Below are 12,733 nucleotides of genomic sequence, written 5' to 3'. Positions count from 1 at the left end.
CACACACACACACACACACACACACACACACACACACACACACACACGATTGAAAAAACTGTCTTCCGTGAAACCAGTCTCTGGTGCCAAAAAGGTTGGGGGAATCACTGTAATAGGTGACGTTGAAACAGCTAGCTATCCATTTGGGAGGGAAATGAAACTGAAAACCTATTTCAGTTCAAAACCCCAAATCAATTATGAATAAATGAATGCCAATGAAACAGTGCCCAATCTTATTAATAACCAGAGAAATGCAAGTTAAACTGAGATACCACTTTAAATTACTAAACAAAAATTAAGAACTTAGGCAATAAAATCTTGGCAAGGGTGTGAATCAGCAGAAAATCTCATACATTGCCAATAGGTACGTAGATCATATAATCACTTTTTAAAAGAGTTAAATTTGAAATATATATTTGTATACGAACCAACAAATCCAACAGGATAAACTTTCAAAGGTGCACCAAGAAACTGTTTAAAAATTTTCATAGCATCATTGTTTGACTTGTTTACTCACATATAAATTAGTAAAAATGAAGAAAACAGTTACATGTAACACAACAATAAATCTTAGGAAAATTTTTTTAGGAAAATGGGATTTTCAAAAATAGGCAAAACTAAATAATATAATGTTTAGCAAAAATACGTATGTAGAAAAACTAATTTTTTAAATCAAATGAATGACATTCAATACAGTGGTTACCACTGGGGCTGTGACGTGAATGAACATATCTGTGGTTTCATGATTTTTAAAACATATGTATGTCCTTATTTGAGTTTCTCTCTAGGTAAGTATTTCTTTTGGGTCTTAAAAACTTCTATGATTCACAGGGAAATGCCACTAAAGTATGTACATTCTATAAGTTACTGGTAGATTTGTACTTCTCACTTTTCATAACTTTCTCCCTTTTCATAATTGAGTGATTAGTACAATCGCCTACTTGATTTGCAATAGTCTTTTACAGGATAATCATTTAATGCAGAGATGTTTATTTTTAATAACTGAAAAAGTAGGAGCACATATAATTCCCAAGTGGTCTTAAATGGATTCTGTCCTTTGATTCATAGTTTTGCTTATCTTACTAATAATTTAAAATAATATTGAGTTACTTAGAATGTTAAAGGTAGTTTGCATTATCTGAATATTAATACCAATAAAAAATGTATAAAAGCAAATTAATCGCAAGGGAAGAAAAAGCCAGGCTTGAATAAAAAGTATTCATTCAATAAAGGCTTGTAAAGATCTGAGAGCCCAACAATGAAAAAGGAGTTGTAGTTACTACACTACAGAAAATAACCTTTTTTTTTTTTTTTTTTGAGATGGAGTCTCACTCTGTCGCCAGGCTGGAGTGCAGTGGCACAATCTTAGCTCACTGCAACCTCCGCCTCCCAGGCTCAAGCAATTCTCCTGCTTCAGCCTCCTGAATAGCTGGGAACCACTAATTTTGGCATTTTTAGTAGAGATGGCTTTCACCATGTTGGACAGGATGGTCTCCATTGCCTGACCTTGTGATCTGCCCACCTCAGCCTCCCAAAGTGCTGGGATTACAGGCATGAGCCATTGCACCCGGCCAGAAAACAACGTACCTTTAAAGTTAAAGAGCTAAAAATCTAGTGAAAGTAATATACAAATGAGACAAAGTTATACAAAATTTAGTAGCTACAAATAAAATAAATCCTACCTGAGAAAGGTACATCTCTAAGAACAGTAGAAGCCCATCCCCTCCAAAGGGAAATCCAACCATCTTCAGACACTTTCTTGCTGACAAATCGATGCAGTTCCACATAAGAAAATTTCTTAGACTGCATCTTGGTTCTAATCAATTCTAGTGGACTTATCACAGTTACTGCGCCAACTAATACAAACAAGTTAAAAAAAAAAAAAAAAAACAAAGCCATGTACTGTGCAAACACATATACTGTAAAAGTTAATATTCATGTATTTTATGACATTTTAAACCTTTATTCTGTAACGTCTGAAAACCTTACAATTAAATATATAATGATGTCAGCATAATTGATACAGATTTTTCCCTTGATAAAGTATTTCTTAAAAGTCTATTTTCATCTACCTTACTTTTTCTGGTTTCAACTCTCTCAAGGAAAGTTCCAGAAATGTTATAATCAACCAGAACTATTAACCAAAGCCCATTCCAGTTACTGCCCCAGTAAACATCACTACTGTGTAGCAGAGAAAATGCTCTTCTGTATAGAGGCAACTTTCCTTATGACACAACTCTGAATCCCAAAGTTTATAAGTAAAGTGATTCAGGACTTTGGCCTGAATCAGGCATGATCACAGATGACAATTCAGTTCAGGTGAATCAGAACCAGTGCTGATGTCACTCTAAAAACTCTGTCCATGATTTGACCAAGATAGGCCGAGCCCATCTCATTCTGATGGCAATCATTATTCCATAGGACTTCTGGAGTATCTACACAATATTAACAAATTAATACAAACTATAATGAAAAATACATCATACTAATACTCTATGTATTATATAAATTATCTATAAATGTCAATAGAAGCTCTAAACAGAAATCAAAATGAAAATAAAGATTTATTACTCACATCTGGCTACAATTCCAGCAACAATCGGTATGCAGGTTTTATTTTCTCCTAACTTAGATCTCAGAAGAGCAGTTAATTGATCATAGCAGGTAAAATAAATAACTGTGGCAGGAACTGCCATCACTCTGTTAGATTGCACAAAAAGATTTGTTCAAAATTATCAAAAGACCCCACATAGTCTTAACTTAAATCCAAATTTTATTATATAAGCTAGAAATCCCTTATATTTTATATAAGCTAAAAACCACAACAAATCTGCCTATGAGATCATTTTTATTTTAAAAATGATTAGTACTTAACTTAGTAGGCAGTAAAAAGATATAAAATAGGCATTTGCCATCCAAAAGTTTACATTCTAGTTGTGAAGACAGTTACAATATATAGCAATAAATAAGTGCTAGCATGGTGGCACATGCCTGTAATACCAGTTACTCAGGTGGCTGAGGAATGAAAATCACTTGAACTTGAGAGGCGGAGGTTGCAATGAGCCAAGATTATGCCACTGCACTCTAGCCTAAGGGACGAGCAAGACCCTGTCTCTAAATAAATAAATAAATTACATTAAATTAAATCAAACAAATAGGAAAAGACAAATTAGGACAGACACTTCATCTCCTTAACTTGTTCTGGTTTCTGGTCTCCCAGATCTTTTTTCTCATTCATAATTACCATAACATCAGAATCAGTGAAATAAAAAGTAAATAAGAAATTGTAAAACATTTTTGAACTGTGGATCATATATCACTCCTGCTTGTAGCTAGACGTAAATTATAATTAACATCATCAGAATTACATACACTAATTTTAAGGGAATTCTAACGACATACTATTTTAAAAGAAAATATTAAAAGGGAATTATTAAATTCAAACACAAAGTTGCAGGTACCGTCATGTCAATAAATCTTAATACATCAAGAAACTAGTCCATGTTGATGATATAACTAAAGGACATTCACAGACCATAGTTTGGAATGCCTAATATTCTATGGTGAACTTTGCTGCTGAGGATTTAGGAGCAGGACTGAATGGGAAGGGTCTTGGATCTGCCACTAACTTTAAACCTTAAGCATGGTTTAAAATAAATTCCTCAAATTGACTAACATTTTCCATTAAAATCAAAGTTCTTGGGAATAAAACAAAAGACAGCAAAAGCCAAGGTATTATTTTAGATTTTTATATTCAACATTACAAGTTTATCATATTAATTCATATAACTGCTAGTTAGTAGAGAATTAGAATTATCTGGAGAAAGTAAGGTATACATATTACAATATATCATACAGCTTTAGTAAAATGAACAAATAAACACCAAAGCCTTTATTTCTGAACATGAAAAAAATAACCATATGCTTGTGTAGCAAAGAAAATACAGCAGGCTTGGTTGCTCAAACCTTGTATAACTTCAGGTGGGCCTATGTGCATGCCTGATCTCTGGACAACTCATGGGAATGTATCCCCTGCAGTGTTTCCTATTAGGTTTTTGTATATCTGTAGCACTAAACCAACTTGTCTAGGGTTATTTGTACACTATAATTTATGGTAAACTTCTTTCCTTCTGGGGCTTTGAAGTTTTGCTCATCACAACTGGCCTCAAAGAGAGAATGTACCTATATAAACCACACTCAATAAAAGCCCTACACTCAAAACTCAAATGGGTTTCCCAAGGCAGAAGCACTTTGTATACCTCGAAGCTCACTGATAGAAGGATAAGCATATCCTGTGCAATGCCTTAAGGGAGGGCTTTGGAAGCCTATTTCTGGACAACTCCTGATGTGCCTTTTTCCCTTACCAATTCTGTTTTGTATCCTTTTGCTGTAATAACCCGTATCTGTGAATATAATCTCCTCAGGTCCTGCAAGTCCTTCCAGCACATCATCAAAAACGTGGGTGGCTGTGAGACTTAAAAAACAATACCTCAGAAAATGAAAGCGTTATAATATTAAAAATGCAAGACTTTGTCCAACCATGCTGATTATAAGATAAAATAACAACCAAAATTTAGTAGGAAAAAAACATTAAATTTCAACTTACAGGGTAGGAGGAAGGCCACTCCACAGAGATTTAATGCCCTCATTTCGAATGATTTTTAAAAAGGCGTCCTAAAATTATAATAGAAAAAAGTGATCAAAATATATCTTTTAACCTGACATACAAAAATGTATAGTGATGACTGGTAATTTGATTCTTTCAGGTATTTGTATCTAAAAAAACAAACAAACAAAAACCTTTTTGGATTCATTTATGTCCATTCTTTTTAAAAAGGGAACTTTAACACAATTAAAATGAAGATTTCTGGATGATACTAACTTCTTACAGAATGAAGTGTGTATTAGCTCTAGATTGTTCTACTAACAGCTTAGAAACAAAACTTTTGAAAAGATTATTAGAAGAAAGGGAGTAGAGCAACAGCCGAAAACTGGTTAAACTCTACTAAATAGGAAATCAGAGAAAATATTCAAGTGTGCTATATGAAATCTTTTGAGAGGAACCAAAAGTAGACAGAGCTGAAGAGAAGTTTCCTATTAACAGACAAACTCTTATAATTTGATTTAAAAAAAAGATTAAATAATTTAAAATTGGCTAAGGATTTGAATAGACATTTCTCCAAAGAATACATACAAATGGCCAACAGCTAGCACACGAAAAAGTGTTTGGCTGCATGCGGTGGCTCACACCTATGAACCCAGAACTTTGGAAGCCCAATACAGGAGACCGCTTGAGCCCAGATGTTCAAGATCAGCCTGGGCAATATAGTGAGACCTTATCTCTACAGAAAATTTAAAAATTAGCTGGGCGTGGTGATGTACACCTGTGGTCCCAGCTACTCAGGAGGCTGAGGTGGGAGAATTGCATCAGCACAGCAGGTAAAGGCTGCAGTAAGCTGAGATCATGCCACTGCACTCCAGCCTGGGCAACAGAGTAAGACCCTGTCTCAAAAAAAGAAAAAATGTTCATCATTAATCATTATGAAAATGCAAAGCAAAACCACAAATGGGATGTCTCTTCATACCTACTAAATAAGCTAAAATTATAAAGACAGACAATAAATCCTGGTGAAATGTGAAGAAATTGAAATCCTCAGATAGTACTTGTGAGAATACAGAATGGTGTAGCTACTTTGGAAAAGAGTCTACCAGTTTCTCAAAAGGTTAAACATAGTTATCACATGACTCAGTAATTTCAACTCCACTTATATTCTGGGGAAAATTAAAACATATATTCACATAAAGTTATATCTAAGAGAAAGTAAAACATGTTCACCTAAAAACATGAATGTTCATAGAATTAATTTTTCCAAAAAGTAGCAACAACCCAAATGTCTGTCAAATGGTAAATTAATAAATAAAATACGACATAGTCACATAATATTACTTGGCAGTAAAAGAAATAAAATGCTGATACATACTTATAACATGGATGAATCTTAAAACACTGTGCTAAGTGAAAGACGTTAGTCACAAATGACTGCATGTTTCTTCCCAGGAAAGGGAACCTTAGTAAAACAGAAAACTTTTAGACAATAACCGCTCTGCTCTAGCCAAACACCAAAGTAAAACTTGTGGCACTACTCAGACTTGTATCAGCAAAGGCCAAGCACGTAGCCTAGACTTCCACCAAGGTAAGGCTGACAGAAGGTCAATAGGGAACCACGACTTTTACTCTTACCAGGTAAGCAGTAAGGCTCCTCCATCATACTGCTAGGGTGGTGTCACAGGAGGAACAGTGGAAAGTCAGTACTTTCACCATCACCCAGCAATGAGGCTACCCCACTACACAGTCAGCAGAAGCCATATAGAAAGCCAAAACTCCCAGGCATGCCCAACAGTAAAAGAGGTCTTCCCTCACACTGTGAGTCAATAGAGGCTGGGTGGGGAACCTTGACTTCTAGCTCTACTCATCAGTAACAAAGTGACATCTTTTTCCCCTATGTAAGCAATGTCAGAAACAGACAGCTAAAATAGAAAGTTTAAATGATATTAAGAGTTTAATAAAAGAATACCCCAAATTTCCACATTTCAATAGAAAATCACTCATTTTTCTAAGAACCAGAAAATGTCAAACTAAATGAAGACAGACAATAGATGTCAACACTGAGGTAAGAGAGATGTCAGAATTATCTGACAAAGGTTTTGAAACACTCAGCATAAAATCATTGAATAATCATTTACAAACATGCATGAGAGAAATAAAAAGGTAGAATGCCTCAACAAAGAAACATAATAAACAGAAACATTATTGACCAAACTGGGATGATAAAAGATGTTCAAGTAACACAAAGTAAGGCAAGAAAAGCAAAACAGAAACAAAAAACAAAGAGAAAGTAAAAAACAAAATGATAGGCTTAAATCCTAATGTATACTTGTATTACAATAGTTTACGTATATTAATTAAAAGATAAAAACTGACACAGTGAATTTAAAACATTACTGTCTAAAAGAAATTCCCTTCAATTATAATGTCATAAGCAGGTTGAAAATGGATTGAAAGACTCAAACACAGTAAAGATGTTATTCCTCTCCAAATTAATATACAAGTTTAATGTCATTCCAACAAATACCCTAGCAATATTTTTTGTAAATATGAACAGGATTATGCTAAGATTTACATGGAAAGACAAAGGAACTTTGGGAATAGCTAAAACAACTTTGAAAAAAAATATATTAAGGGCCAGATGCTGTGTCTCATTCCTGTATCTCAGCACTTTGGGAGGCCAAGGCAGGAAGACTACTTGAGCCCAGGAGTGCAAGACCAGTGAGGCCCTAACTCTGCAAAAAAAAATAAATAAATCATAGTGGCACATGCCTATAGTCCTAGCTACATGGGAGACTGAGGTGGGAGAATCTCTCGAGGTGGGCAAATTGAAGACGTAGGAGCCATGACTGCTCCACTGCACTCCAGCCTGGGTGACAGAGCAAGGCCTTATATCAAAAAAAGAAAAAGAAATATAAGAATGAAGTAAAAGAAATCAGTGTATCTGACTTCAGGACTTACAGGTGAAATAATTAAGACTGTGGTATTGACAGAGTGACGCAGAGATAAATGGAACAGAACAGAAAACTCAGAAATAGACAAAACCAATATGCCTCACTGATTTTTGACAAATATGCAAAAACAACTCAATGAAGGAAATACAGCCATTTCCACAAATTAAAGTGGACATCCACAGGCAGCAACAACAAGCAAACCTCAACCACAGCCTCATGCTTTATATAAAAATAACTCAAAATGGATCAAGAACTTAAATGTAACACAAAATTTTTACGAAAGTCTTCAGAGTCTAACAGTAGAAAGTTCTTAGCCTTGACACCAAAAGCATGACATATAAAAGAAATTAATAAATTTAACTTCATCAAAATTATAAAGTTTTACTCTGTGAAAGACCATGTTTAAGAAGATGAAAAGACAAACGAGTAGAAAAAAATATTCGCAACAACACATTCAACAAAGAACTACTAGAATATATATATATAAAAAAAAAAAGCTTTCAAAATTCAACAGTAAAACTACCAACAATTTAATTAGAAAATGGGCTAAAGACATGGAGAGCCTTTTTACTGAAGAGGCAAATAAGTATATGAAAATATGTTCAACATTGATTCCTCAAGGACCTAGAAACAGAAATTCCATTTGACCCAGCAATCCCATTACTGGGTATATAACCAAAGGATTATAAATCGTTCTACTATAAGGACACATGCACATGAATGTTCATTGCAGCACTGTTTACAATAGCAAAGACCTGGAACCAACCCAAATGCCCATCGATGATAGACTGGACAGGGAGAATGTGGCACATATACACCGTGGAATATTATGCAGCCAGAAAAAACAATGAGTTTGTGTCCTTTGTAGGGACATGGATGAACCTGGAAACCATCATTCTCAGCAAACTGATACAAGAACAGAAAATCAAACACCGCATGTTCTCACTCATAGTTGGGTGTTGAAGATTGAGAACACATGGAACAGGGAGGGGAGCATCACACACTGGGGTCTGTCGGGGGGGAAATAAGGGAGGGACAGCGGGGGTTGGGGAGTTGGGGAGAGATAGCATGGGGAGAAATGCCAGAAATAGGTGATGGGGAGGAAGGCAGCAAATCACACTGCCATGTGTGTACTCATGCAACAATCTTGCATGTTCTTCACATGTACCCCAAAACCTAAAATGCAATTAAAAAGAAGATTAAAAAAAATTTTTTTTGACCCAGAAAAAGAAAATATGTTCAACATCATTAGCTACCAGGGAAATGCAAATTAAAACCATGATGAGATATCTCTACACATCCATCATAATTGCTAACATAAAAGTACTGACAACACCAAACACTAGTGAAGATGTGGAGAAATTGGATCACTCACACAGTGCTAATGAAAATGTAATCTTAGAATCAGTCTAGAAAACAGGTTGCAGTTCCTTAAACTCTAAACATATAACTACCATATGACCCAGCAACTGTATTCCCTAAGGCATTTTTCCCACAGGCAAAAAACTGTAAGTGAATGTTTGCAGCAGCTTTATTCATAATGGCCAAAATCTGGAAAACACTCTGAAAATAAACTGTGTTATATCTATACCATGAAATAATCTATATCATGAGCAATAAAAAGGAACAAATGATTGATACATGCAACAACCTGGACGAATCACCAGATAACTATGCTAAGTAAAAAATGCCAACCCCAAAAGATCATATATGTTACAATTCCATTCATATAATATTCTTGAAATGACAAAGTTATATAAATGAAGAACAGATTAGTAGTTGCCAGGGCTTACATAGTTGGTGAGAACACAAGAGAAACGGGTGTGGCTCTAAAAAGGAAACAGGAAGAATCCTTGTGATGATGAAATTATTCTTTATTTTAATTGTATCAATCAATGTCAAAATCCTAGTGGTGACACTATATTAGTTTTGTAAGATAGTACTACCATTGGGGGAAACTAAGAAAAGGTACATAAAATCTGTCTGTGTATATATTTTTAATTCTGTATCTCAAAATAAAAATGTTCTTAAAAACGTGACCTCCCCCTTTTTTAAACAAAAGCATGAAACTAAGAAAAGAAAGTTAACAAAGGGCTAAAAAGCAAAGGAGTAGTTCCCTGTTCTCACTTTAATATGATTCTTAACCGTCTTGCAATTAGAAAATCTTTCACATATAAGATTAAATAGGAAATATAATGGTATTCTAAAATAATATAAGCACCTTACCAATGTTCCCTGGAAATTTCCTGGCTTCTTATACCATAGTTTGTTGCCTCCCTCTTCACAGACACATAGATGATCCATGAGTCCATTACTATATACAAAACATTTTCCTAACAAAGAAGATTCCAACAGCCAACAATTACGTCACGTAGCTATATTATTTTTACAGATGAACATATAGACATCACAATGAGGAAACTAGAAAATTATGAAAAGAGAAGCAATCTTGAAAAAGATTAATAACGATCTCTGCTTTTTAGGATGAAACAGATATAATTAATTTGATTTGCTTAATGCTGCAATGCATTCTAAACTCAGAGTTATTAAAAGTAACTGTAGGCTGGGTGCAGTGGCTCATGCCTGTAATCCTAGCACTTTGGGAGGCCAAGGCAGGTGGATCACAAGGTCAGGAGTTCGAGACCAGCCTGGCCAAGATGGTGAATCCCCATCTCTACTAAAAATGCAAAAATTAGCTGGGCATAGTGGTGGACACCTGTAATACCAGCTACTTGGTAGGCTGAGGCAGGAGAATAACTCGAACCCGGGGGGCAGAGGTTACAGTGAGCTGAGATCACACCACTGCACTCTAGCCTGGGCAACAAAGCAAGACTCCAACTTAAAACAAAAAAGTAACTGTAAATTAGTAGACTTTATGTTTTCAGAACTGCTGTAAGAAAATGGCTAGGTACAGCCACTCATGCCTATAATCCCAGCACTTTGGGAGGCCAAAGCTGGGGGACGGCTTGAGGCCAGGGGTTTGATTTCAGTCTGGGTTACATAGTGAGCCTCCTTCTCTACAAAAAATTAGCTGGGTATGGTGGCACATGCCTGTAGTCCCCAGCTACTCAGGAAGCTGAAGTGGGAGGATTACCTAAGCCTAGGAGGTCAAAGCTGCAGTGAACTAAGATCACACAACTGCACTACAGCCTGGGTGACAGAGTGAAGCCCAGACTCAAAAAAAAAAAAAAAAAGAAGAAGAAGAAGAAAAAGAGAAAATGTACATAGAAACAACTTCTTTTAAGTTATCTGAAGGAATGAAGAAGGATAAAAGAGGAAAACCCGTTTGGAGAAGAAAACATGGACGCATATCTTCTATATTTGTCCAAAAGAAAAATCTGTGGTAGCCAAGGGAAATTCAGACAAAAATAGATTTTTTATTAAATGTCGTTCTCAATGTACATAACGCTACACTTTGTCTCTTTTTCTGTATCTGTACTGCTCAGTCTGGCCATTTGCCACCTTCCACCTAATACAGTATAACTTTCTCTAATACCAACGTCTTCCCACTTACTGGACTAACTGTTGCCAAAACTGTCTTCTCTGCCCAACAGTATATAAAAATATGAAACTGTGAATTTTGCAACACTTAAGTCTGTTTCCTTCTGCTTTTAAGGCTTTAATGTATAGGAAATTACCTTTACAGCCTCTTTACAATCAATCTATCCTTTCATTAATCTAAAATATCAGGGTTGTTCATTCCATCTCACTGCTCTGCATTCAACACAGTGGCTTTATGTCTGAGCCAATTTTCTCACAGTCCAAACAGTGTGTTTTCTGCCATTTAAATATGGTTGCAATTCCATTATCTTTATAAACCTATAAAATATTAAGGAATTGCTACTCTTGCTTATCTTACAAAATAAAAATACATCATTTGTCTCAAATTCTACATAAACTACTATCCAGAAATTAACCAAGCTGTCTGATAAAACAATAAATTTCCAATCACTGTATTCAAGCAACAGCTGTATAATGGTCATGAATGCTCTAACCTGGGCACAACTTTTGGACACAGGAATAAGCCAGATCCTAAGGTCCCTCACAAATATAATTCTGCTCTTACCTGTGAGGTACAGATACAAATACATAACTGTCCTCTGCTTTAATTAGTAGATCCATACAAATGTTATATATTTGTTTTTTTGCCTACACCTCATCACATACAACTAAATGGAAAACAAAAATGTTTTTCGTGAGGATAAAAAGGCATCAATCTTAATAAATTAACAAATGAATGTTATGCAAACAAAAATAAACACAGTAACATTTAAAAATCAAACATAACATTTTTAGGGTTATGAGTACACATACCTTTGGGGAGTGGGTTGTTTTGGGCTTGGAGTCTAATTTTAACAACATCCAGGGGTGTCACTATCAAGATATGTAAGTTTTAATTAGTAAGTGGTATCTGTAAATTGGATAGATGTTGTACAAAGAACACAAAGTACACTGATTCATTCTTTTCCTCATAGCTATATAATAGGTAAGCTTATTTATCTTAAAGTAGTCTTGAAAGTAACATTCTAATTTTTTTGCCCTTGAATTTGTTAATCAGTGAAAGAGATTACTTCTCTCATGAATACTAAACTATTATTTGTAATATTCCTACAACTATAATTCCATTAGTATTAAAGTTAATATTTATAAGAAAATATGCTTTCTAAGAAGTAAAATTTCCAAAAGTCTTTGAGAAAAACTCTGTATAAGTAATCAAGAATCAAATGACACTAGTCTTCCTAATCTGTTAAATTTACCTGTATCAAATAAGAGGTACAGGTAATAAAAACTTGAATACATTCACCATAAAACATCTTTAGTACTAAGTTACGTTATTCTATTTGGGAAAAGCACAGAAAAAGAAAATAGTTTTAATATGCATGCTATATTTTATCCAAGTAGAAACAATATGCCAAATAATGGTTCTAAGAAAACTTTTCCTCATCTTGAGAATGATGATAATCATATTAGATGATCTTTAAGGACTTTATACCTCTAAAATTCTGACCTGAAAATAGCGTATCATAAGAAATTAATTTGTTCTAATCATTTATTTTATTTACATAAACTAGCCAACTTAAAATCATTAAAATGCTAAATATCACCTAAGTATGTCATTTGGCTACATCTATAAGAAGCTGACTATAGAAATAGAAAACTGTGATCCAGGGAA

General features: G+C 34.7%; 1 protein-coding gene across 5 annotated transcripts in view; it reads right to left on the bottom strand.

Annotated features, from left to right (window-relative positions):
* The window catches only part of SLC25A40 (solute carrier family 25 member 40), a 51,465-nt gene that overhangs the window by 10,951 nt on the left and 27,781 nt on the right, over positions 1 to 12,733 (bottom strand). For all 5 annotated transcript variants that reach the window (XM_032253028.1, XM_032253024.1, XM_032253027.1 and 2 more), the window contains 5 exons: positions 11,875 to 11,934; positions 9,787 to 9,893; positions 4,607 to 4,674; positions 2,576 to 2,700; positions 1,683 to 1,856 (listed from right to left, as the gene is read on the bottom strand). In XM_032253028.1, the coding sequence (XP_032108919.1) occupies positions 1,683 to 1,856; positions 2,576 to 2,700; positions 4,607 to 4,674; positions 9,787 to 9,893; positions 11,875 to 11,934 (534 nt within the window). The remainder of the gene's footprint in view (positions 1 to 1,682; positions 1,857 to 2,575; positions 2,701 to 4,606; positions 4,675 to 9,786; positions 9,894 to 11,874; positions 11,935 to 12,733) is intronic.

This window comes from Sapajus apella, unplaced genomic scaffold (assembly GCF_009761245.1).
Source record: "Sapajus apella isolate SASKATOON/1434 unplaced genomic scaffold, GSC_monkey_1.0 scaffold81, whole genome shotgun sequence".
NCBI classification, from domain to species: Eukaryota; Metazoa; Chordata; class Mammalia; order Primates; family Cebidae; genus Sapajus; species Sapajus apella.
Note: the sequence above shows the minus strand (reverse complement) of the source record. Positions and strands in the feature narration are given on the sequence as shown.